This window comes from Sander lucioperca, chromosome 3, assembly GCF_008315115.2.
Source record: "Sander lucioperca isolate FBNREF2018 chromosome 3, SLUC_FBN_1.2, whole genome shotgun sequence".
Classification (NCBI taxonomy): Eukaryota; Metazoa; Chordata; class Actinopteri; order Perciformes; family Percidae; genus Sander; species Sander lucioperca.
The window spans coordinates 29,715,670-29,742,849 of record NC_050175.1 but is presented as its reverse complement, the minus strand read 5'-3'; the positions used below and the strand labels follow the sequence as shown (position 1 = coordinate 29,742,849).

The 27,180-nt window shown below is 41.6% G+C and overlaps 1 protein-coding gene across 3 annotated transcripts; it reads left to right on the top strand.

The window, feature by feature from the left end:
• The first annotated feature begins 2,404 nt into the window (after nt 1-2,404).
• Nucleotides 2,405-27,125, top strand: fn1b (fibronectin 1b). Of its 3 annotated transcripts, XM_031306407.2 has the most exons (47): nt 2,405-2,714; nt 2,950-3,078; nt 3,336-3,473; nt 3,833-3,964; nt 4,435-4,572; nt 4,660-4,806; nt 4,899-5,081; nt 5,287-5,469; nt 5,872-6,048; nt 7,092-7,247; nt 7,351-7,479; nt 7,611-7,754; nt 9,284-9,405; nt 10,330-10,498; nt 10,581-10,757; nt 11,923-12,051; nt 12,168-12,257; nt 12,353-12,547; nt 13,469-13,747; nt 13,858-14,121; nt 14,217-14,311; nt 14,614-14,782; nt 14,985-15,071; nt 15,242-15,433; nt 17,138-17,416; nt 17,650-17,841; nt 17,955-18,044; nt 18,463-18,729; nt 18,872-18,988; nt 19,081-19,242; nt 19,336-19,491; nt 19,644-19,760; nt 20,761-21,030; nt 21,121-21,308; nt 21,394-21,481; nt 21,578-21,757; nt 21,866-21,955; nt 22,717-22,905; nt 23,160-23,249; nt 23,694-23,868; nt 23,902-24,148; nt 24,257-24,395; nt 25,225-25,386; nt 25,488-25,613; nt 25,712-25,818; nt 25,956-26,042; nt 26,350-27,125. In XM_031306407.2, exons 1-47 carry the CDS (start codon nt 2,573-2,575, stop codon nt 26,416-26,418), a joined length of 7,353 nt encoding a protein of 2,450 aa, XP_031162267.1. In that variant the 5' UTR covers nt 2,405-2,572; the 3' UTR covers nt 26,419-27,125. The 3 variants fall into 3 exon arrangements, with proteins under 3 accessions (XP_031162267.1, XP_031162266.1, XP_031162268.1); XM_031306406.2 differs by having other exon boundaries at nt 23,694-24,148; XM_031306408.1 differs by lacking the exon at nt 17,138-17,416 and having other exon boundaries at nt 23,694-24,148.
• The last annotated feature ends 55 nt before the right edge of the window (nt 27,126-27,180 follow it).

Here is a 27,180-nt window from a genome sequence, read left to right as displayed (position 1 = left end):
TCTTTCTTTCCATCTCTCTACACATACCCCCAAAACTCCCCAATTATTCCATCCAGCTGTGGCCATCTGGCTCTCACTCTCTCCAAGCTGCCTTCCACAGTTTGGTGAAGCTGGGGTGGAGAACCACATGTTAAAAACAAACGCTCCCAAGGCTCTACATGTGTTAAAGCTTTGTTCACTTTTGATTAGTGAGCTTTAGAGATGGATTTTGTTACATTGTTACACAAACATTTTGTTTAGGTAATCTAAGCTTTTATTTTTGTCAAAGACACATACACTGTAGACTTTCCAAATCAACCTATAGCTTACAACTTCATTCTCATGCAAATGTAATGCAACTGTGACAGCAATAAGTAAATGTGTTGTGTTAATTGCAATGGATTGTTTAACTTAAGTCCTTTCCATCGTTAATTTGAATTTAGTGGAAAATGATGATCAACTGAAACCATAAATAAAACATGACATCATTTTAGAAAATGCTCTGCAGTAATGCCAGTTCCAGATTCAGGTCCAGATCAGATCAGGTTTTCACTAAACTAATCTCCTAAATACAAATCACTCACACTTAGGGTCAACAAAAAAATCACTGTGAAACAACCAGAGTGGAGATCAATCTCTGTTGAATTATGGATGTTTGGAAAGCCGCGACAGATAAAGAAGAAGAGGTGAGGTGAATCACCTTGATATAAACCAGACAGCTTTTCAGAGCCCTCGACAGAGACAGCTCATAAATCTCATAGTGAGACCAAACAGCCCAGGCAATTCAGTCAGACCCCAAATACACCATTCTACTAGGAACTGAATGTCTCTTTTGTTCACAAATATTTATACGTTCTTTTACACCGGTTCCTCCCAGATACAACACACAAAGTGCACAATTCAGGGAAAATGTGTTGTATGACATCAGTGAATATGGAAATTACACTTTCTAAAGTAAGATTCTGCAGCAGCTTGAACCGGTCCTGTGTTTTGATCCTCCACAGTTTGGCGCAGTTTCAAAAGTGGAAAGTATGTGGAGGCTTTTTCCACACGGAAGAGATTGGTGACTCAGTTGCACTTTAAAAAATGGATAGAAGAAAAAGGATCGTGTTTTGCTGTTTTCTTCCTTCTGTTTCCCCAAAACCAGCTGTTTCATATTTTAGCCCTCAGTTATGATCCATAAGCCCTGTGACAGGAATTATTAAATTGCAGTCTCACACACAGTAGCAGCTCTCCAGACCAGAACCATGAGTAAGTTCAGTGGAACCAGCAGCTCCTGCACGTGACCAAGGTAGCATGCTGTGGTCAGTTTTATTATGCTTTCCCCCTTTTGCACATTGTTTTTAAAAACATTTCCTTTCTTGGTGGAGGAATTAACTTCCCACAAATTAAACCCACAGAGCTTTGGTGGGTACATAACTATGACTAAACAACCATCACAAATGCTATGTGTGGACAGTCCAACCACAGCTTTTTTTCTAATCTATAAGATCCCAAGGTTTCAAAACAATACAATATGTTGTGTAATAACATGGTAAAGTGTATAAAATGTTGCACTACATTTCTGGATTTATCCATTAAATGCAAAGGTGCCGCTATAAAAAAAGAACATGTTGAATGTGAATATTTTACTAATTTCAAATGTTATTAAGCTAAAATTCAATTGTAAAGCACATTTACCCAAATTAGCTTTATACAGTATGTGATCAGTGTTAAAAATGTAATGTGAGGTCACCTAAGCCGAGATTTTGTCACTTTCATCTCGTCGACATTTGAAGACAAGAAAACAAGCTATCTCTTTACCTTGACAAGACGAAAGAGATAACAGTTGACTTTCTGGAAGTTTCTGGGGTTATAACACATTTTGTCAGTGCTGTACCATGTTTTGGAAATGCGTCTTGCTCCTTTTTGTTTTGGCACTTTAATGGCACTGTATGAGAGTTACAATGTTTATTATACTAAAAATGAATCTCAAAGAGCCCCAGAAAAGAATAGACTATGTTAAGATCACTATTTCTTAATATCTTTTGTGTGTCTAGAAATTAATTGGGTTTTTAGCGAGCTGTAGTGTAGGCTACTTTATGGTGGTTTATAATTATGGTGGTGTCATTATGATGTTCTATGTTAACATCAAGTTATTCTCTGCATTACATCTCTCCAGCAAGTATCAAAGATTCTGGTGCCATCTCCCCTGATCTGATTTCTGATTTCATCTCTGAAACGAACAGACTTCAGATGGTCATTAATCTTTATTACAACTTAATGTTTTTTTTTTTCTTGTCTTGTGGTTTATTGTCTTGAAAGTGAAGTGTCGAGTGTCAGTATTGCTCACACCCGGGCGGGTCATCCAAAGCTCTAGTTAAAGCCCTCCCCTTCAGTAGGCTGCAGCGGGGTGTCCGGGTATAAAAGCAGCGCGCTCCAGTCTCCTCGGTCTGGTGCACCAGCTGCGAGGTGGCAGCTTGGAGCAGAGAGTAACAGATATTTAGATCTCTCCAAGCTAAACTTTAGCTCTGCACTCGCTTCTTCTGTATTACGTGCTTTGTTAACTAGTCTTTTTCTACTTTACCTTGAAATCATTATTTTCTTTTACAAAATGACTGGTGGCCCACTGACAGGGTTACTGCTTGCGCTGTGCGTAAGCAGCGCAGTCCACGGTTTGCCAAAGAGGGGCAAAAGACAAAGTGGCCAGTATCAGGTGTATCCTGTCCTCCATGACGCAGATGCCGTTACTCCAGGTTGGTACAAGGACTTCCATTATAATCATCAAGTGTTCTTGAGTTATTTAACTCTCCTTAATGCATGAAAAGTCCAAGGTTTTCCTCCTGCATTAGTGTATGTTGTTTAAAATGTAATGACTTTACAGTAGCTTTTGTCATACCTAATGCTTTTATTTTGCATTAACTTGAATGACCATTTTACGGTAAAAATGTATAATAATCTTTATGGGACATATATTCCTATGATTTCTAGTCGGTTGTGAGGACAACGGTCGCTCATACAGACAGAACGAGCAGTGGGAGAAACCCTACCTTGGTGGTAGTACACTGTTGTGCACCTGCAATGGAGCAGCAGGCATCAAATGTAAAAGTCAACCTGAAGGTCAGTAAGATAACGTGTTTGTAACAGAAGTTCTTCTCAGGCTCACTTTCCACATCTGGATGCGAGTGGAAACTTTTGGTTTGGAATAGTTGCCTCCCCCAATCACTTGTTTCAGAACTTTTGCGTCAATACCAACAATTAAAGTTACTTTAAAAAGTTGGAACATATTGAGATATCCACTTGTTAAATCGTCAGTGCGTCTTTACGCAGCAATACAAACTCTTGACCTTTAGGGTTTCCTCTGTTTTATTCCTCAGCGGAGGAGTCCTGTTATGATAAGTACAATGACCGGTCATACCGTGTTGGTGAAACCTACGAGAGACCAAAGGACGGGATGATGTGGGACTGCACATGTATTGGTTCTGGTCGAGGCAAGATCAGCTGTACCATTGCAAGTGAGTAACCTGAATATTAAACTGCCTGCACTTCAAAAATCAGTATGAAGCGTGGAAAAATTGTTTAAAAAATAAACCAATTTGAGTGGTTTTTAATTTAAAAATGTTTTTTTTAGATTGTCACAGAGTGCACTTTTCTTGACATTTCTTGTCTCTTCTTAGTAGGTTCTTTTACTTATGTTCCCTGCTTCTTTCATTCACTGGAAACATACAGCATCACCTCAGGATGTTGTAAATGTTTTACTTAAATAGTAATGACAGAATACAAAATCTGAATGATGGATATGTGCCATAGTGCATAGCCTATTAAGGACATCTTTTGTAAGCCAATGCAACTTAGTACATTTTGTCCTTCACAGATCGTTGCCATGAAGGTGGGATGTCTTATAAAATCGGGGACACTTGGCAAAGGCCTCATGACACCGCTGACTACATGCTAGAGTGTATGTGTCTTGGAAATGGCAAAGGAGAATGGACCTGCAAACCTGTGGGTGAGTACAGTTACCTCATAAATTTAAACCTGCGGGGAAGTGGTCAACACTTTCCATATGAACTCTGGAATGCAGATAAATGTGAAATATCGACACACACACGCACACGCACACACACACACACACACGCACACACACACACACACACACACACACACACACACACACACACACACACACACACACACACACACACACACACACTTAACAGACATTTCAGATTTCTCAGAAGCAAGGCCGTGTTTGATAGCATTGTAAATATTTGACATATTTGACAACAGTCCAGACAGACACGGTAAGTGTGTGAAAGAGCGCGGCGCTCCTCTTTGCCCATATTACGCCACATCTATTGATTTTCACTTGGTTTATTTCACCTGGAAATTTCTAGGGGGGATTTACACGCTGTAATTTCGAGCCAGATCTTAAATATAAACTGCACATGCAATAAATCTTTGGTGTTTTCTGTGCAGCTGAGCGTTGCTACGACAACAACGCTGCATCATCGTACGTCGTGGGGGAGACGTGGGAGAGACCGTACCAAGGCTGGATGATGCTGGACTGCACCTGTCTGGGAGAGGGAAATGGACGCATCACATGCACCTCAAGAAGTAAGAAGAGTATAAACAACGCACACATGAAAACACACTTTTGCATAATTCAGTAGCAGCTGTTGACCACTGTTGTTCTCCAACCAGACCGTTGCAATGACCAGGACCTCAGGAAGTCCTACCGTATTGGAAACACATGGACAAAGACGGACACAAGTGGACACATCCTGCAGTGTCAGTGCTTAGGAAACGGGCGTGGGGAGTGGAAGTGCGAGCGACACAACGCAGGCCGAAGTGAGACGCCTGCTCAAGTTACATTTTGCAAAAACTTTACTCTGATCTTCTCTGACATTCATCATTCTTTCAATCTGTTTGGTGGTATACAGCCACAGGTGCTGTCGTGTTGACCCCCACACATTCTCGGCATCTGGTCGAGCCCCTCATTGAGGGGACGTGCCGCACGGACTCTGGAGCCACCTACTACGACGGGCAGCGCTGGTTCAGAAGCCAGGGCAGCACGCAGATGCTCTGTACCTGTCTGGGCAACGGAGTCAGCTGTCAGGAGTGGGGTGAGTAAAAGATGGGCTCTCTGTGAAGAAAAGAGGAAGTATGATGATGAACTCTATGGTCTGTTATGTTTCTAATTGGGTTTCCTTGACATTAAATAAATAACATGTAACAACACTCAAATAATCACCATTAAAAGATGCACATTGCTTTTTCTCCACTATAATTACCACTGTCTTGTTCTTCCCTCTCCTCTCCTCTGTGCAGAGGCCAGGAAGCAGACGTATGGTGGCAACTCTGATGGCCAGCCATGTGCATTCCCGTTCGTCTTCATGGGAAAGACCTACTACTCCTGCACCTCAGACGGACGCACAGATGGCCAGCTCTGGTGCGCTACATCCGCAGACTATGAGAAAGACAAGCAGTACTCTTTCTGTACTGAGAAGAATGGTGAGACTCAGGCACAGTGATGTAAACCTGGGCTTGTTGGTTTTGTGGATATATTGGGCTGGTGTTGACCTTTTATTAAATCAAGCCTTTTGTCCATCAATGTCACCCACCACCAATTTATTGAAGATTCCCTCTCAATATCTTACCCCTAAATAGTCAACAACCTGCAATTTTTTTTTTTTTTTTTAAATTTAATAATTGACTTGGTCATTTGTGTTTTGGACACGTATCAAGAATTCCCTCTCTGGGATTTTTGGATATTTGTGAATTTTGGCATCAACATTTTTTAAAGATACAGAACATTTGTGCAAATATTGGCAAATCTATCACAGTCCCTAAACTCTTAAGAAGACATGACCTGGTAGCATGGTGATATAAACAGTGTCTCTGTCTCTATTCCAGCCATTGTGGCAACACGAGGTGGAAACTCCAACGGCGGCCTGTGCCATTTCCCCTTCCTCTACAGTGGCCGCAACTACACCGATTGCACCTCTGACGGACGCCGTGATGGCATGAGGTGGTGTAGCACCACCCACGACTACGACACAGAGCAGCGCTTTGGATTTTGCCCCATGGCTGGTAAGTGTGTGTGTGCTGCTTTGTTTGTTCCACACCATGCATTTACTTTGAAACTTAACAGTTAAATAGCATCAAGTAATTGAAGAGATTGAAGAGATGAAAGAAAACATAAACAAATCCAAAAAACAAAAACCTTTTTTTTTATCTATTGTTTCTAAAATGTAACATTTTAAGCAGTTTTGCTCATTTGATGAACTGTATATAGTTGCATCACTTCGTGCAATGTTTTTGATATCTTAATGGTTGAATGCACGTATTAAGTGGCTTTGTGTAAAAGTGTCACCTAAATTTTAGTATTTTTTAATTCTAGAGAAAGTTTTAAAGGGTTTCCAAATTACCTTCACAATATGACATCTTCATAATGTTAGTGTAAACAGATGTGTTTAAAGGAATAGTTTGACATTTTAGAAAATTCACATATTCGATAAATATGAAGCTACAGCTAGGAGACGGTTAGCTTAGCATAAAGACTGGACACGGGGGAAACAGCTAGCCCGGTGTTACACTGAAATCTGTGACCCATCGAGATCAGTGTCCCCCTACCACAACCTGAACCAAACCCTTATCCCTAACCTTAACCACGGAGGGGGGCGCTACGCTTTTAACAGGAGGGACACAGATCACGACGGGTCACAGATTTCGGTGCAACACCGGCTCTGTTCAAAGATTAAACAATCCATCTACCTGAACCTACAGAACGAGAAAGCGAAAGATGAAAGTTATTCAAATGCTTAACTAACATGCTATAGATATATTTTCTTTGTAGAGGATGTAATTACACTACATGCTTTGGTCTTTATCTCATCTTGTTGTCACAGATGCTAATGACGGTTTGGTTGCATGGCTCACTTGTAGACAATTGGGAACTAATTGGGGTTTATGTTCATGGGAGAGTAATGACTCTGTCAAGGCTCTTACATTTACAGCATTTCATCTCATGTAGTCATGCCACTGTGCTAAATGGACCAAGGAGAATTCCCGGTTCAAACACACTTAGTACTGTTTGTTTTGATTTATTTATTTTCCTTTCTTTCTTTATAAAGCCCATGAGGAGTTATGTACCACCAATGAAGGAGTGATGCACCGTGTAGGCGACAAATGGGACAAACGCCATGATGTCATGGGTCATATGATGGAGTGCACATGTCTGGGCAATGGCCGTGGGGAGTGGAGCTGTGTTGCTCACTCACAGCTGCGAGGTCAGAGAGCTAACTCCATTTGGATTTAAAACAAAACGGTTTAAGTTGTCTTGAAGCATAAAGGTTTTATGTTGAATTCACTCCCTTTTTTTAACATGTCCAGATCAGTGTGTTGTTGATGGCTTGTCCTATGAAGTAAACCAGGAATTTACCAAGCGCCACGACGAGGGCTACATGATGAACTGCACCTGCTTTGGACAGGGACGTGGGCGCTGGAAGTGTGACGCTACTGGTGCGTTCATGGCTCATTAGCTCAGCTGTTGGAGGATTAAAATACTAATGCACTTTTCATCTGAAAATTACAACCCCACCCTTCTCTGTCCCATCCAATCTCTGTTGTTTGCTTCTGTTTTCTGCAAATAGATCAGTGTCAGGAGCCACAAACCAGGGCGTTCTATCAGATTGGAGAGACATGGGAGAAAGTCATCCATGGCATCCACTACCGCTGTTATTGCTATGGCAACGGCATTGGGGAGTTGAGATGTGAACCTCAGCAGACCTACCAAGGTAGGGAAAAATAATCTTCCCAACATCATCAGTTGAAAACTACTATACACTTCAGTTGGTTTACAGATTGGTTTCTGCAGAGTCCTCGTGGTCAATATTTGAATATGGTGGTTTAAGTTTATTCATCACACACATCACTTATTGATGTATTCATAGTCATCAGTCAAAATTCACAGACACGATATACATATATTGCGATATAGACTTTCACTTTTATATGTGATGTCCATTACGATAAACGTTTATAAATCCACATAGACATCATAGAAAAAAGCACACTTCTTCAGATATTCCTCATAATCATTGTGTTTGGAAGTTTTCTGCATTTGGAAGTTTGCTTCAGAATTATCAGAATCAAATTAATCCGATGATAACAGGAAGTTAGAGAGTCCAAACAGGAACTGCAAATAACTAATTGGTCACATTTGGGGGTTCGGCATGACCTTTCATGGTGCAAATTTGCTAAAATGCAAACAAATATAGGAAATCTCCAATCAGATTTTAGCATCATTTTTAATTTGTGGAGTGGACAATCCATTCGATATAATTGTGATAATTTTGGCTTATCTGAGGCTCCATCATGGGATGAGAGATTTAAATCCCTAAACCCTTGCACAAGATAACATGCAAATTATTAAATAGGATTATTTATTTGTATTAATTACTTGGGAAGTGTTAATTCCTCCAAGGCCTCTTTCTGCAGCTTTTCCCGCTGAGTCAGACAGCTGTGTGTGCTTAATGTGTGTTTGCTTTACTTATTTAACCCTCCTACGTTATTGACCTCCTTCCTCTCACCTACCCCTAACCTTCCATCACACGTCACTGGAATGAAAAGTTCACTTGCCAGGTTAGTGGAGGTAAGCGGGGGTTTGTCGTTTTTCTCGACTTTGAAGTCTGGCAAATGGAGACGTGCTTGCCAATCACATCACCCCTGTCTTCCCCTTGGTCTTTGTAGTTGGAGAGGTTTTTCCTTCCCCCGCCTGGTGTTGTTGTGCTGACCTGCTGAGGGGAAAGGGATGCTGGGTTGGGAGGGTAGGGAAGGGAGGCGCTTATACATACTTCCTGCCAATACCTCTTTCTTGGTAAAAGTTGCTTAATGTGGTACTTTGTACTGCAGCACATTGTGTGTCCGTAATGAAACACTGACCTAACCACTTAATGTTGCAACATGTATCTTACCATGATCAATGGTGTGTGCAGAGCAGGGATTGTAAAGCTATATGTTAGCTCGATAAACTGGGATGAATATAGTACTCCGGTGTTATGTCAGATGTCAGCGGGTGTATGAGCTGGTTTAGCACCGTCTGGTGGTTTGGTTCTGTCCCAAAACGATGAATCTGTCTGACAGAGCCTCACCAAAAAGTAGCCAACTTTCACCCACACTCTCTACAGGTAACACTGTTATATGTTTTTGACAACGTGTGAGTCTTTTTCCCATCGCTAATAGCAGCTTTGTTCTGTGTCTCTCCTACTCTCTCCTGATGTCGTCTCCTAAATCTTTTCCTACACCCACTGCTCTAACTCCTCAGATGGCCACAGACCTGTCCAGGTGATCATCACAGAGGCAGGAAAACAGCCAGACTCCCACCCCATTCAGTGGAACCCTCCTTCATCTGTTCAAATTACCCAGTACATCCTCAAATGGAGAATTGTAAGTCACCCTTTTGGTTCCGGTTAGAAATTGCCTTTGTAAATGCAAATAAGCTCTTTTTTTGTCTGTTAAAGGTTGTTTTAAATTTGCTGACCACTACATTAGTAAAGGTGAGCAAACAGTCAATGGTTTGGTAATGTTGACTGAAGTTTGAACATGGACAAATAAGGTGATTAGAGGGTACATGAACTCCCATTTACAGTCTGCATGCATAAACACATTAGACTCCAAGGAAAATATTCCCCGTCCTGTGATTTCTTTTCTCACACATCTTTTTTTCTTTGAAGACCTCAAAGACTGAGAAGCTGGTTGAAATGTTTATGAAGCTTTAGTTAAAGTCAAACACATTTTCTCTGAAGGGGTTTGTGTATTTTGGACAGCAAAGTTGCTGAGCAAAACTTGCTGAGAAAAGTTTGTAGTTTTCCGACTCAGTGCAAAGCCAGTCTAAATGCAGGATGTGGCAGTAAACAGGTCTCAGCCAGAGTCCAGTCCAAAATATACTTAGACCATGCAAAGTCTTAATTTTCTGAATTAATTAATGATTCCAGTAAATTCTCTCAAATGTTCACATATTTGTATTTAACTCCATATCATGTCTGTGCTGTCAAAAATGTTCATTACTTTTAAGATTTATTTTTGGCATCAAGAGTTTAGAAATCAGATTATCCAGTTGAGAAAACAATCTCACCACGAGGTCCATTTAGTAGCCGTTCTGGAGCTGTTAATCATATAGCATGCTCTTCATCAGCAGATGGAGTTTTCCTAGTTGAAATAGATGTTGTAGATGTTCACATTTCTTTTCTGAGCACTTTAAGTATGCTTGTCCATTTTGTATGCTTGCCCACTCTTCAATGTAAGCTTTTTGTCATAAAAACATGACCTATAAACTATTAACTTTTTTAATCTTTTCACCCCTACTGATAGAAAAATACCCGTGCGCCCTGGAAGGAGGTCACTGTCCCCGGCCACCTCAACTCCTACACCATCAGTGGGCTGCGTCCAGGCATCACCTACGAGGGCCAGCTGATCAGCATCCTGCGCTACGGACGTCGCGAGGTCACACGCTTCGATTTCACCACTACCCATGGTTCCTGTGAGTAGACTTGAGCAGTAACATTTCCTCAATGCCACAAATCTAAATAGATGTTTTACATTATATCCCTTTATCTCTCAAGTGGAAACATCAGAGGGAGAGACGACCCAACTTGCTCCAGAGGTGGACACTTCTGAGTCAGTGACAGAAATCACCTCAAACAGCTTTGTTGTGTCCTGGACATCAGCCTCTTCTACTATCTCTGGCTTCAGGGTGGAGTATGAGCTGAGCGAGGAAGGGGCCAAAACAAAAGTCCTGGGTGAGAGCCTCCATACCTCCGTAAAGTCACATGCAAATAATTGAATGCATTGATTAATTGGATAGATTTTCTGTTGAGGTTCTAAATGATGTATCTCAGGTTAAATGTGATCAACATAAATTCCAATATGAGTAGGCAATACGGATTAAATCCTCTATCATGGCATCTGTCCATTTTATGTCAAGGTATTGATACATTTTAGTTTAGTTTGTAGTTTATTTTGAACATGTGAAAATATACAGTACATATATATGTATATATATAATAAAATTAAAATAACAGATAAATAAGAACATGTACATCTCTTCCAAAATCTTCCAAAATTATTGTAAGTGATCCAAATAAGAAATTCCCATGTTCAAAAAGGAATAGGAAGAAGTAAAAAAAAAAAATACTTTTCTGGTCCTACCCCCTTTTTCTATTTTTATCCTTCAGTTAAATACAAAACAATTTGATGCTTCACTTATTTATACATGTTTACATACACATACATGTACCGTGTATCTACCTACCTACACTCACATAAACACATGCGTACACATAGACACAGATGCATACATACATGCATACACACACACATTTACACGTTTTTTTTCTTCTTTTCCATCTATTTTCTTCGTTTCCGTCTATCTATATCAAACTGAATAATAACCTATCCAAACTAGACTATATAAGCCCAGGAACCATACAGTCAGTATACAATACTATCACCTTGAGTACTTTTCGAATCCATTCAATATATTCATTTTAAATAGTCTCTTAAAATTGCTCATTGTTGTACTTGATTTCATCTCTTCACTGCAGCTGTTCCATAAATTAACTCCTTTGGTTGTGATGCAGTGATATTTAGCATTTGTTCGTAAATAAATATTGTCATATAGTACATTTTCTAAAAAAATAACCAACAAGTCTTTTCATTGTTGGCTAATCAGGCCAATGAAATACCTGGCGAGTCAATGCACTTCATCACATTGATGCAAAATTTAAAAAATAAATCCAGTGTTGTCATTGAGCAGCTCCTTATTGATGTGCAACATTGCCCAAAATGGAGAAAAAAAGACTATATATAAATACTGTAGCTGCCATGGCATAATCATACTGTAATAAATATATAAAACGGATGTACTGGTATGTGTATTAACTATCTTTTTATCGGCTTCTCCAGATGTTCCTCGCACAGCCAACTCTGTCACTATCGCGGACCTCCTGCCAGGACGCAGATACAACGTCAACGTCTACGAGCTCCCAAATCAGGGACAACCAAACCTCATTCTGACTACGTCCCAGACTACAGGTGGAAGAATCCCTCTCCTCCTCTTTGTCATGACAATATGATCAGGATTATGCAAATGTTGTACATTTTTACCCAAAATACAACGTGACTGATTTCCATTCTTTTCCTTCCACCAGCTCCTGACGCCCCTGCTGAGCACACAGTCAACGAGGTGGGTGAGTCCTCCATCCGAATCAGCTGGTCCAGGCCTCAGGCTCCTATTACTGGTAAGGAACTTGTTACAGTATGTGTGTTTATATCTGATTTTTAACTTAGTAAGTTCTTGATATAAATATTCATTTTATTCTGTTTGTGCTGCCAGGTTACCGTGTGGTGTACACGCCGTCATTGGAAGGCAGCAGCACTGAGCTGAACCTGCCAGACTCGGAGACCTCAGTGACCCTGGCTGACCTGCGCCCCGGGCTCCTTTACAACATCAGCATCTACGCTGTGGAGGAGGACCAGGAGAGTGAGCCTGTGTTTGTACAGGTCAACACAGCTGGATCCCCTCATCCAGGTGCACATTTTTAAACAGATACGATATCTTTCAGTTAATAAAGAAGCTGAAATGTATGAAAACATAACTTTAGCTAATAAGAGTTTTTTTGTTTTATTAAAACATTCACAATGTGTTATACTATTCTTTAAATGGTAAATTATTCTGTTTATATAATTTTTGTCTTTTGGCTGAAAGTGAAAACTGAGCAGATTACGTTTATACTCGCAGCTGAAGATTCCTTTTAGGGCCAGGCAGCTTTACGAGGTGCTTTTCAGTGTTTGGGAAAGACTGAGCTCATCAAAACATTGCCTTGTCAAATTATGCTTTTACAGCTATAGCTATACCATGGTAATATCTTCTTATCTTCGTCTTAGTCTGTCATAGCCCCTGAATGACCTCTAATTTAATCCATTGTCGGCTCAGAAACAGACACCTGTTCAGACGTAGTTAAAATACTTATGAAAGCAATCATGCATGTACAGCCCACACCCTCACCCTCACGGAGGCACAGACACTTCATAAATCCACAGTATATTTTAAATTGGATTCCCATTTCTGACTCTCTTCTCCTTGCGCCTGGCAGGGCAAAATTTACTAGTTTGTTATGCTCGAAAAACAAAACCAGATGCTGTGAGAATGGCTCTGAATTTCTTTTAACCCATGTCTGGTTTGCCATTCTCTCATATTTTCTGCTTTATCTGTGCTATTGTTGAGATCTGTAAATTGTTAAAAGCCTTTTCTTGCATTTTACTGTACTTAGCATTTTAGGTTAGCTCTGTACAGTACAGTACATCCACACATATTAAAGGTGAAAGTTTTTGGTTTTCTCCAAACAAAATAACGACGACTCGTAAAGACATTGCTCCGTAGTGTTACTAGTTGTCAAGACTGATTCAGACTATACGCCTTGTCAATCAATCTACCACTTTCTGTCCACAGAGGAGGTCCCGGCACCCACAGACCTGCAGTTCTACGAGGTTTCAGATGTGAAGATCACCATCACCTGGACCGGTCCACCCAGCGAGGTGACCGCTTACAGGGTGCACTTCACCCCCGTTGGTCCTGACGGCACTGACGCAAGACTCCTGCAGATGCCCATCTCTCCCAACGCCTATGCTGACATTACCCACTTGCAGCCGGGAACACTGTACCGCTTCTACATCTACGCCATAAATGGGGGAGTGGAAAGCAAGCCGCTTGTGGGACAAAAGTCTACCAGTAAGTATCAATGGACATAAGAACCAGAGTTAGGCGCAGAGAGATTACAATTACGACACAAGATGAGAGATTTTCTGCCTTACATGTGTTATATTTTCCATCCCCTCCAGAACCTGATTCGCCCAGCAATGTGCGTTTCACTGACATCGGCCCCGACAGTGCACTGGTCATCTGGGAGGCTCCCCGCGCCATCGTCAGTGGCTACCGTCTCTTTCTGAGCATTGAGGGCTCCAGCCCCATCGAAAAGAGGATCCCTGGCAGGGTCACCCAGTACCCTTTGAGAAATTTACGTCCAGACACCCAGTACACTGCCACCATTCACTCTGAGCTGGACAATGATCTCAGCGAGGGCGTCACTACATATTTCACCACCAGTCAGTATAAAGAGAAACACAACATCTGCAGAGGGTGGAATACATTTTTGCAAGGAAATTTAATTTATTTTTTCCTCATTCTGACATTCTCCCAGGTCCCCAGATGGGAAATGCACCTGCTTTCAGCACTGAGGTCACTGATACCTCTATCATCATCAGCTGGATACCTGTCCGCAGGTTCAGCTACAAGGTAGTCACCTGCATCTTCTCATTACATAACAAAAAGTAAATCATCTAGAGGACGAACTGTTCATAATCAAACAAAATGAAAGCTGTTCTAATCAATATTTGATCAAATCAAATCACTATATGTAATGTGAAAGGGGTTACTCATAGTGACACTGTTTAAGGTGATATGTGTCAATGTTGTGTTTACAGCTTGTTGCGCTGCCCCAGGTGGCCAATAAAATCACTTAATGCAGATGTCTTTGCTGCGCTATATTTTAAGGGTATTTTCTAGGTTTCTAATCTGTGCTTGCTCCTTCTCCCCAGCTGTCTGTGCTCCCCAGCCAGGAAGGCGAGTCTCCCAGAGAAGAGACCTCTGACTCTGGACGTATTGATATTCCCGGTCTGATTCCTGGAACTCAGTACACCTACAGCGTTCAGCCCATGTTTGGCGGACGCAACCGTGGAAACCCCATCACCCGCAATGTTGTCACTTGTGCGTATCCAATTCACTTTATTTGAAGAAAAAGAAAAAAAAAACCCACTATAAAATAAATTGTATATCTGATCACCAGATTTATTTAATACTGCTGTGAGCCCACATAGCACAGTTCTAACCATTTGGCATGAGTTAAGAACGGCTGCATTGAATTAGGTTTCTCATGCTTATGTTATGATCTGCTTTCCTCTCCTCGCAGCCCTGTCTCCTCCCACTGACCTCCGAGTAGAGTCCAACACTGTCACAGGAGATCTCACTGTCTACTGGGTAGCTTCCAAAACACCAGGTAAATATTGACTGTGCTCCCCACGCACTGGCTCTAGTCTAGCCTTTGAATGGTATTTTTTTTCACAAGGACAAATGTCTCTTCCCGGTATTTCCTTTTGACGCATACATTGCAAGAACCTCTAGACATTACCTCCTCCATATTTGTCATGTTTCCCCCTCCCTCTGCAGGCATCACAGGCTACAGAGTGACAAGCACGCCGACCAACGGCCAGCGGGGAAACACCCTGGAAGAGTTAGTCGGACCTGATCAAACCGCGTGCTTGCTAGAGAGCCTGAATCTGGGAGCGGAGTACAACATCAGTGTCTTCACTAACAAGGGTCATTTGGAAAGTGCGCCTGTGTCCACAATTGTCACACCAGGTAGGAGCCACCAGGAAAGCATTCACAGAAGGGTAATAGGCATCAAACACCCAACTTGGTCCACAGAAAAGACCAGTGTGTCTATGTTAGAGAGGAAAAAAAGAGAGAATTTGCTGTAAAAGGCTGGGTCAAATTCAAACTGGAGCGAAACTCCAACATTTTACTTCCTGTCATTACAGTATTATTTTAATTATTCAAACCCTTACAATGTATTCCTTTTCATGCTGGAACATTTTCCATATGAATACATCTTTTTAAATTTGGCTTAAAAAAAGAAGAAGCTGTATAATATATATATATATATATATATATATATATATATATATATATATATATATATAGAGGTTTACTTCTCAAGGCAGCGGGCCCGGGTTTAACTCTGACCTGCGGCCCTTTGCTGCATGTCATTCCCCCCTCTCTCTCCCCTGCATGTCTTCAGCTGTCCTGTCAAATAAAGGCCTAAAAGTGCCCAAAAAATAATAAAAAACGAAGAAGCTTTAAGGCCTCATGAAGCTGCATTGATGGATTTTTTACCACTAGGGTGCAGAATAACTTCAAAACGACCTGACAGACACACAGCTCTGACATGATCACATTTTAAAGCTGTTGTGGCTAATGGGTTAGCAGAAAAAAATCCTACTTTCAACGTTTTCATCTCTTTGATTTGCTACCTGAAGATTTAAGAATGAAATGTAATACCTTTGGTTCTTTGAGCTCTGTTTTGGTCTTGTGGTATATTTTAGTTGCAGCACTGTGTTGCCGTTGTATGGAGAAGGAACTTCGTAGACACTGCTCTTGGTATAAAAAGATTTATTACATCAGAATTTTCAGCATCAATTTACAGACCCATGGATATCTGGAGAGACGACCGACCCAATCTTCAAAATTTGTCGCTCTGCCGTTCTGCTGTTAACACAGGGTATATGTAGGCATAATTAAACATAAGTCAAAGTTATAAATCATCAGATACAACAGTCTCCACCAACTCAATGGTCAGTCCCTGTTTAATGCAGCTTTAAAGGTGCAGTAGGTAAGACTTATAAAACTGACTTTCTGTCATATTTGCTGTACTGACCCTATGTTCGAGTAGAACTACATGAAGCAGGTAATTAAAAACAATCCGGCTCCTCTGGCACCACCTACAGCCTGTAGTGTGATTTGCAAAAATCCACAGCTCCCTGTTCAGATTCACCAATCAGGGCCAGGGGGGGTGTCTAACTGCGTGTCAATCACTGCTCTTGCACACGCATTCATTCTCCCTTGTGGGGGGAGGGGCTTAGGAGACAGTTTTGGGCTTTAGCAGAAAGGGGGGAGGGACTGAGAAGTTATCGATGTTTTTTTTTTGGCTAAGTCCTGGATCTTCGCAATCCTACCTACAGCACCTTTAATTATCATAACGTACTACTAACATGATCAATGGCTGGCGTACCATGCATGGTGGTCATGTTTTTTTAATTGGGATGGTGAATTAATTTTTTTTGAGCATGCCTAGAATAAATCACTGCTTTAATTATAAAGTAAATTGTGAATTCAGTAATTTGTAATGATCTATATCTAGCATGGCTACTGTTACACTTCAGATCTCTGACTGCTTTATTGGGAATGAAATGAATGTTTTTGATATAACTAATGTAATTATTATGACTATTGGGTCTTTCTGTCTCTCTAATTTTACTTGCTTTGCAACTGGCCTAACCCTTTCAGAAATCCCCAAACCAAGTCACATTGACTTTGTCGACATTACTGACACCACCATCGGCCTGCGCTGGATCCCTCAGAACTATTTAACCATTACTGGTTACCGGATAATGGTAGTAACGTCAGGCGAGAACTTGCCAATTTTTCAAGATATGGTGGAGGCATCTGCTGGTTATTACACGATTCGTGGGCTGGAGCCAGGCGTGGACTATGACATCAGTATCTTCACTGTTACAGAGGATGGGGAAAGCGAGCCGACCACACACATAAAGCAAACACAAGCTGGTGATTTAATCTTTCACTCCATCCTGGGAAGGGCTTGGGTTTTGATCTGAGAGAATTGATGAAGGCACATTACCAGCCCTTTATTCACGCACATAAACTCAAACGCTACAGTACTCTTTAGAAATGTGTCACATTAATGATTTTCTTTATGCCATTGTAAATCTGCTTTTATTTAATTAACCTCTTTGTTTTTCCTGTGTTAGCTATAACCTTTAACCCCTCTATTCTTACAGCCATTCCAGCTCCCACCAACCTGCAGTTCAAAGGGGTGGGTCCTGACCACATAAGGGTTACATGGACAGTCCCAAATGTTGCCACACCAAGCGACATCTCTCGGTTTGTCATCCGTTACCACCCTGTAGCCACAGACGATGACATCAAGGAGGTTAATGTTGGCGGAGCCACCAACACTTTCGTGCTGGAGAGTAAGATGACATAAAGATTGTGTCTGTTTAAAAGCTGGATTTAAAGTCCAAATTAGTTGTTCTTTTTGCAGTGCATTAAGTCATTCTAACTATACTTCTCCATTTCCATATAGACTTGCTGCCCAACACTGAGTACCGTATCAGTGTTGTGTGTGTGTACGGTGAACGAGTAAGTGAACCAGCCACAGGGACTCAGAGGACAAGTGAGTATAACAATGTTTCCCAAGGGGGGCAAGGCTGCCGCAAGACTTATTCATGTCCATTTTCACTTTACATTTTTTATGTTTCAAACATAAAAACCGACAAAAGAAGCAATAAACATCAAATCAGCAAATCACTGCATAAAGCCCCTCTTAGATACGCAATTTTATATATATATATTATGCGGCAGTTAAGATTAGTGACATGACTGCTCTGCTGTTGTCATTAAAACACAATCACTCTGAAGGGGTGCCATTGTTGTTAAAAAGGTTTGGGAGCCACTGGATTACGACAGTCCAAGTCAATATAATACTAATTTTTAAAATGGATAATAGTGTTGCCCTGCAATTTTGTAATTGCCGTTATCATTACTTGTGATTAAAAATCTTTCTCTTATACCTCCGTCCACCTTCCGTGCAGCTCTTGACTCCCCCACTGGCTTGGACTTCTCCGATATTCGCACCAACTCCTTCACCATTCATTGGGTGGCGCCGACTGCTGCCATAACCGGCTACCGCCTCCGCTTTCAGAAGACGAGCGGCGGGCGGCCGAAAGACGAGAGGCTGCCCCCATCCAGGAACCACTTCACTTTGACTGGACTGACACCAGAGACGGAGTACCTGATATATGTGTATGCTGTCAACAACAATCAGGAGAGTCAGCCTCTGACTGGCACGCAGGCCACCAGTGAGTTTCTATACTGATTTCTACTATATTGACCTCTCTTTTTCTTAAGTGACACTAATCAGCTAAATCTTGATCATAATTAATTTACCATTTCTTTTTATATTAATGCACCTCTTTCCCCTCCTCTTCTAATCCTCTCCAGTCTCCGATGCTCCCACTGACCTGGAGGTAACATCGTCCACCCCGTCCAGCATCACCATTCGCTGGGACGCCCCCTCTGTCACAGTGAAGAACTACAGGATCACCTATGGAGGCACAAGTGTGTACATGTGTTTTAAGTCTTAGTTTCCTCTAAACCTCAACCATTTTTGGTGTGTAACACTCAAGCCCTTCTTCACTCTCCCTTTCTAGGTGGTGAGGCTCCTCAAGAGTTCACAATCCCAGGCACACAGACCACCGCCACCATCACGGGTCTGAAGCCCGGTACTGACTACACCATCACGGTCTATGCGGTTACTGGAAGAGGGGACAGCCCTTCCTCCAACACCCCGGTCTACATCACGCACAAGACTGGTACAGCAATGTGAAAAAAATTGTCCCTGGAAAAAATAAATGTTGAGGGGTAAACTGAATCTAAAGCTTGTTATATGTCCGTCTCTCCTTTAGATACTGAGTCCCCCACACAAATGAAACTGACAGATGTCAGTGACAACGCCATCACAGTGCGCTGGTCTCCTGCTCAGGGACCAATCAGAGGCTACAGAATCACCAGTGTCCCTAAGAATGGCCTGGGACCCTCCTACTCTGAGGTGGTGGCCCCTGGTAAGATAGGCCGGTGAAAAAAAAAAAGATGTTCAGAACTAGGCTGAAATCTTAATTATATATTCTAATATATATATATATATATATATTATATAACATCTCCAAAATGATATCCTCGCCTCATTGGCTCATTTTCTGCCCCTCTATTACAGATCAGACTGAGATGACGTTCACAGGTCTGATGCCCACTGTTGAGTATGTCGTAAGTGTCTATGCCCTGGGCAATGATGGACAACCCTCTTCCCCCTTGGTGGAGAATGCTATCACTGGTTAGTTTAACTCTTCAAATAAGCATTGTTTTGGCTTTTGGCTGATGCAAGTTACTCTCTGTTAGCGTTATGCAGTGGGTTTACATGCACTTAAGTAACCGTGTCACAGGCCTCTCCTTTATGTTTGTGATTTCTTAATATCATGTTAACCTGGTTTTCCTAATCAGGGTGGGGAAACTTCCCTCAGCTAGATTTCTCCTGGAGGAAGCCATGTATAAACAATTTTTTTTCTGATGCTTGATTCACCTCTTAAACATTTATTTTAGTTTTGTTTGTTGACAAATTCCACTGTATTACTATGCAGTAGTGTGATATACAGTATGTATATGTGGCATGATATGCAAACAGTAGTTATATACTTGCGTTTAGTAGACAAAACAGTTCCAGGGGAGCTCTCAGAGGATGGTTGGATGGTTCATACTACTTTTTTGCATGCTGTTATGGCTCAAAATTATTTCAAGATTTTTATTATATACTATAGTATCTGTCAATTCAAATACAATTCAATATGCTTTACAGCAAAAGTTTGCTGCTGTTCATATTCACAAACTGGCTGCTAATTGGCAGATCTCTTTTTTTAACGTCTGTTTATTGGCATTTAAGAGAACACAACAGTAAATACTGCATACAAATTATAGAAAATGTTACAAAAACGTTATACATTTACATAAACAGACACAAAAAACAATGGGTCCTGTACAATAAATGAAATAAAAGTAGTTATCGTAGCCAAGAGTTAAGCTAAGAGCCAAGAAGATAATTATTGCCTAACCTCTAGGGTTGCCTAGTCTTATGACATGTCTCACTGGAACCAGATAATGCAAATCTGTGTTTTATTCCAGTTTTAGGTGCTGCATTACATCTTTAATTGGCAGATCTCTGACCAGGAGTCCTGCCACCTAAGCCAAAGTTCATTCTTGAATAGGTCGCTTTAAGATTTAGAAGTAAATGTACTTTAATCAAAAACAAAATAAGCAACATTCTTCCTCCTCTCCTGCAGCTATGGACCGACCCAAGGACCTGACCTTCTCTGAAATCGACTCCACTTCCATGCGCATTACTTGGGACAGTCCAGAAGGCACGGTGACATCATACCGCGTTCTGTACTCCAGCGCAGAGGAGAGCGAGATGGAGCTGCGTCCTGCACCCAGAGGTGACCAGGACACTGCGGTGCTGAGAGGCCTTCGACCCGGGACAGAGTACACCGTTAAAGTCATCGCCCTCCATGACCGCACACCCAGCACGCCGTTGGTGGGAACCCAGGCCACAGGTAGAAATACATATAAATGAAGTCATGAATGTGATAGATGTGCTCTATGTTCCCCGACTTCATTTCTAAATGTTGTTTTTGCTGCCTCAGTGATCCCTGCTCCGACCAGCCTGGTGATCTCAGAGGTCGGTCCCTCCACCTTCACTGTGTCATGGCGAGCCCCCAATGCACGCCTGTCAGGCTACCGCGTGGTCGTCAACCCCAAGAACATCAACGGCCCCGCCAAAGAGATGAACCTTGCTCCGGACACCACACGTGTCGTCGTACCAGGGCTCATGGTAACAAACGTTCTTGTCTCATTATTTACATGGATGTATAGTCAGTCAGTGAGTAAATATCTATATGTATGTCTGTGCATTGTAGGTGGCAACCACCTATCAGATATATGTCTACGCTCTGAAGAACTCTGTCACCAGCAGACCGCTGGAGGGCGAGACGACCACACTGGAAGGTAACTGGCTGCACCATAAATTAATACATTTCCAGTCCCCACCAGTTATTATCCACTGCTCTGTTTTATGTCTGTTTTCTTTCTTCCTCAATGCAGATGTAAGTCCTCCTCGACGTGTGCGTATCTTTGATGTGAAGGATTCTTCTATCACACTGACCTGGCGCTCAAAGGTGGAAACCATCACTGGTTTCCTCATCGATGCCACGCCCCTCAGTGGCTCGCACCCCACCATCAGCAGAAACATCCCAGGAGAAACAAACACCTACACTCTGACAGGTACACCACACCTTTCTGCTAAAACAGACCTTTTAAAAAGGTGGAAACAGTTTATAGATGTAAGTTTTAGAAGTGTGATTTCACTGTTTATTGTTATGTTTTTCTAAGGTCTGCAGCCAGGCACCAGGTACACTGTTAACCTGTATACTCTGAATGGCAACACAAAGAGCGCCCCAGTTACTCTCATCATACAAACAGGTACTATGCAAATCTGAGTCTGATCTCTGCCTTTTCGTGAATACATTTCGTTATGTGAACTTAAGTTTAAATTTTTTCCATATCCAGAAATGTTGATCTAAATGTAGTTGCTGGTGTTTACTCTCTGTCAGTATACAGTACATAATGTATGTACTATGTGAATACAAGCAATGTAAAGGGACAACGAGAGAGAGATGGAAACAAATAAGCTACACAATGCTTTATTTAAATGCAGCCACAGTAAATGCACCTATTTTGTGGCTCTGGAAGTAGCTGCACAGAATCTGATAAATTGCCTCAAGTGAGGTCACTTGAGTCTGTGTCAGTTGGGGCTGAATACTTCAAAAGTGTAAATAAAAACAATCTGTTTGTGGAGTTAGAAAGAAGTGAGTTTACCATACCATGATAGCTCCTCATCTCTGATTGAGGCTACATTAGCTGCTACTAGCATAACACTCGGCTGTCGAGTTGCATTGTGGGTAATGTAGGCGCCAGGCTTTGACAAGGATAAAGTAGTTATGGAATAGAAATGATGATATCTCTGGTTTTGTCGCATCATTTCATTTTTTTAATTTTTTTTTTAACTTTCCCTCCTCCAACAATGTTATAGGAGTGCACTGCTAAATCAGTGGAGTACTCTTTTAAGTCAGGTCTTAAGAACCAAATTGAAATGACATGCAGCTGTAGCACTGGACTAATACCACAACTGCACACAAACACACAAGCAATAAGATGGTCTAACATGATATTTTTCTTCATAGCTGAACCAGTGGTCCAGGCTCCCACCAACCTCCAGTTCACATCTTTGACCCCTACCTCCATCTCCTTCAGGTGGCAGCCACCTGCCACACACATCACAGGATACCACGTCACCTACGAGGAATCAGGAGGAGCACCACGACAGCTCACCCCACGACCCCACTCCGGCCAAACCTACGCCACCATATCTGGTATGCGCTTGTCAACCGGTCCATTGTCACTACAAACAATATTGCCCACTGCAGATATTGTATAAGGCATATTTGCCAGTAAGATAATACATATGTTTGTTTATTTTTAATTTCCATTTTGATTGAATTTGTTGTTTTAGATTTAGGAAAAGCTTCACACAGGCTCCTCTGATTAGATCATTCTCTTACATTTACAAACATGAGTCAAGTGCAACCTACAAATTCCCCTATATGATAATTATTCCTCTCCTCAGGCCTGAGACCAGACACAGAGTACATCATTAAGATCATCGCCTTCCAGAACACACAGAGGAGCACACCTCTGGTGGGCAAAATCAGGACTCGTGAGTATTTTGAAACTTCTGCACTGTACAGTGACAAATGTGATGGTGAAGGTGATGCATTTAAATTATGTAATAAAGTGCGAAAATTCTAATTAGTTATGGGTAAACATCCTATAAAATGTAAGGGTTTGAATGGCAGCTTTAATCTGCTTAGCTGAATCAAAATGTTTTGCTGCAACATCTCAGAGCCCTTGAAATAAACTGTGCAGTCAATCAGCGTTAGTTCTCCTAAAACAATAATACCCCTTTTTATTTTGAATGCCTTCAGAAATGCCATTCAAAATATCTTGTGTGTTTGTAATACTGCATTATGCCGTGAAGTAGTACCTCAGCAATGCTGTATCTGCGCTGCCTCCTGTTGGCTGAGATATGTTACTGCACCACTGCTTTACATGCCCCCTCATCTAACCTGCTTGCTTCCCTAACCCCGTCTCTCCCGCCCAGAATCAGAGTCCTTGCTTCCTCTGCCTCTGCCCAACCGCCCTGGAAGTGTTGGTGATAAGTTGGATGTGCCTGATCTTGACTTTGACAACAAAGTCCAGGTAGTTGGCAACAATGGCCAGGATGGGAGTAGTGGCCAGAGCCAGACTGTGGAGTACACAGAGTACAACAACAACAACAACGGAGACAACAGATATAATGGGAACAGTGGCAACCCACAGTCTCCCTATGGGCAAGTTCGTGAGCCCCTGGTCTTTGTGCCCCTTCCTGATGCAGAGGGCCGCAGACTGCCCATCCTGAAGCTGAACGTGCCCATTGGCTCCACATTTGGTAATGACACTGGGGTGCCGCAGGAGGCCCAAACTCAGACCACCATCTCCTGGAAACCTTACAAGCAGAGCGACGCCTACCTGGTGTCCTGCCATCCTCTCACGCACTTAGAGGAGAAGATGTTCCAGGTAAGAGACAAGGGCCATGGTTTCCAGGCCAGCCTATCGTGCTGTCAATTTAGATGAAATCTCTTTATTTCATATGGACAAACCTTGTCTCTCTCTCTACCTGTCCAGTTCCGCCTGCCAGGCACAGCGACCACTGCTACCCTGATAGGACTCTCCCCCGGATCAAACTATAATGTGATGGTGGAGGCTCTGATGGGGGCGCTCAAACACAAGATACTGGAGCAGGTCGTCACTGCTGGAAATACAAGTAAGCTACAGCAACTGCTTTGTCTAAACTGGGCTAAACTAAGTCCAACATCAGTGACAAGCAACTCCTGCTAATTAATTAAGGGCCTTTATTTACCTCAGAAGTTTTAAATTGGACACAGGCTTTTATTCCTGATTTTCCCTGTGACCTCAGAACTTCCTCTATGTTTACGTGTAATCTTTACTAATATAGTATAGTGTACATTTCAAAACACTGTTCTATCAGTTCAACAACAGGGGCATGAGTTTCTCTTCTCTAACATAAATAGTTTTTATTCACTAAATAATTCCAGTTGTGCTGGCAACAACCCATAATTTGAAACCGGGCCGTTGTTTCAAAATTCAAAACTAATCTCAGTGATTGGAAGTGACCACTACTACTCTACACTTTTCACAGAAGGGTAGACACTAGCTGCATCTAATCAAATTTATAATTGGCACATTTGATGTACCATAGGATTTTTCTGTTGGCTTGCTTAATAGCTAAATCAAAACAAGTAATAAATTGATCATAAGTAATTATTTTGTTAGCTGCAGCTGTGTTTTCGTGCAATGGCACTTCAGTGAAAAGGATTCCCTGAGAAGCACAGATGTACGATTAAAACTACATTGTTGCCACACTTTATTTCGTTTGCTTTTGTATTTTAGTGTATCATCTAAGAGTCATGATACTGATGAAAAATATCATTATTAATAACTAAATAAAAACCATCATGGCCCAAAACATTCATTTGTTCATTTAAAAGGGCACAGGCAGTTACTCTGACTAATCAATCTTCAAGTAACTAGAAGCTTTTTTGTCGTATGTTTCCCTACCCATCTTTCTTCAGTCCCAGAGGGAGTGCCCTCCACTAAGGACTCATGTTATGATGCCTTTACTGCAACGTACCACGATGTTGGTGGTGAATGGGAACGGATGTCTGAGACAGGATTCAAGCTGTGGTGCAGGTGCCTGGGTTTGGGGAGTGGCCACTTCAGATGTGATTCATCTAGTAAGTTTTTTGGATATTGTTTTCCTGGAGGTACATGAGCATATTTGGAATTAGAATATATTGAACATAGGTTCTCTAACTTTTATTTTGTCCATCATTAGAGTGGTGCCATGACAATGGAAACAACTATCGCATTGGAGAGAAGTGGGACCGCCGTGCAGAAAATGGTCACTTAATGAGCTGCACTTGCTTGGGAAATGGCAAAGGAGAATTCAAATGTGAACCACGTAAGGCCTCTTAAGACCCAAAGAAATATTCTACGACTGTCTCAAAAAGGTGTGGAGGAGTTGCATGTGAATTTTAATGTGTATGTACACTCACACAGATGATTCAGTGTGCTACGATGATGGCAAAACTTACCAGGTGGGGAACCAGTGGCAGAAGGAGTACCTGGGTGCTATCTGCACCTGCACATGCTTTGGAGGACAGCAGGTACGACACATCAGCCTCCCTGGCTTTGGGTCCGATGTTCAGTGATACTTTTATTGACTTGTTATTAACTTGTGGTCATTCTACGAGTTAAACGAAGCATGTTTAAATGTACGCTTGTGTACGTTTGGTCTCATCAGGGCTGGCGATGCGAGAACTGCCGCAGACCAGGTGGCGAGGTCGATGCTAGTCTGCTGCAGCCTGTTAGATATGGAAACACCGTACGCGTGAGTGGAATTCATTTAAAATGTTTTATTTCTTTTTAATTACGAGCACACGGTTTCTCATTGTTTTCTGGCACTCTTGACACCATTTGTGGTCCCAAGATTGTCATACAAAATGAGTATATTTGAACTGCATTATACAAAAATATTTTTCAAACCTATTTATTTTTGTCTATTTAATATTAATAAATAAGCATTGCATGCATATCAAATGTCCTCACTTGGAACACAGATGAAGATCAAATCTAATGAAAATACAGAATTGTTTGTACCTATGCATGTGACTTTACGTTTTCAACTCTTCCCCCAGAATATCCATTGCCCCGTTGAGTGCCTCCGACCCGACTTGCTGGCAGACGCACACGCTCCTCGGGAGTAAAGGATCGTTCTTCTGCTTTGCTCCCTCACCGTCCAATCGCTGCACTGTCTCACCATTTAGAAGCCACGCTGTCTGCGACTGAACTAACTGCCTTATCACTTTCTGACAAATGTTTAGCCAAAGATGTTACACTGCCCTGCTGCCTGATCCTCCTTTAAAGCCAGTCTTTTCACTGTTGACTGTCGAGTCTCCAAATCCATGCTCTATTGAAAAACAAATATTCTTGCCATTTTCTTTTTGAAGTGACATTTCCCTCCACATACGAGTGTGTACGTCAATGTAAGTAATTTAGGACTTGTCACCAGTCAGATTTGTATACTTCTCAAATTGGCATGTTTCCCATAAAAATATTCAGACACATTTCATAATCAAAGAGCATAAACCGTTAGAAAGTAAGCACTGTGTTAAAGAATGTCAGCGTAGATACAGTATTAACAATGTTTAAATTACCAATGAAAATGTGCTTTTCTCTTCTGTAGCCCTTCTTTTGTTACTGAGGGGTCGCACTGTGTGTGATTGACACATTCTGATTTTTAATCTTTTTACTAATTTATCCCTTTAATCTCAACGTGTGAATGTGTGAACTGGGATGGGAGAATTTGAACTGTTCTATTTTTGTACTTTGTTGTCCGTGCCAAAGTTGTTGCTACCTTTTGACAAACAGAAGTCCCTTATTTTAATAAAGCTGGAGAGATCCTGAAACCTAACCACAATGTTATGTTATGTTTATTTTTTCTAAATAAAGTTTAAGGACTCTAGTTT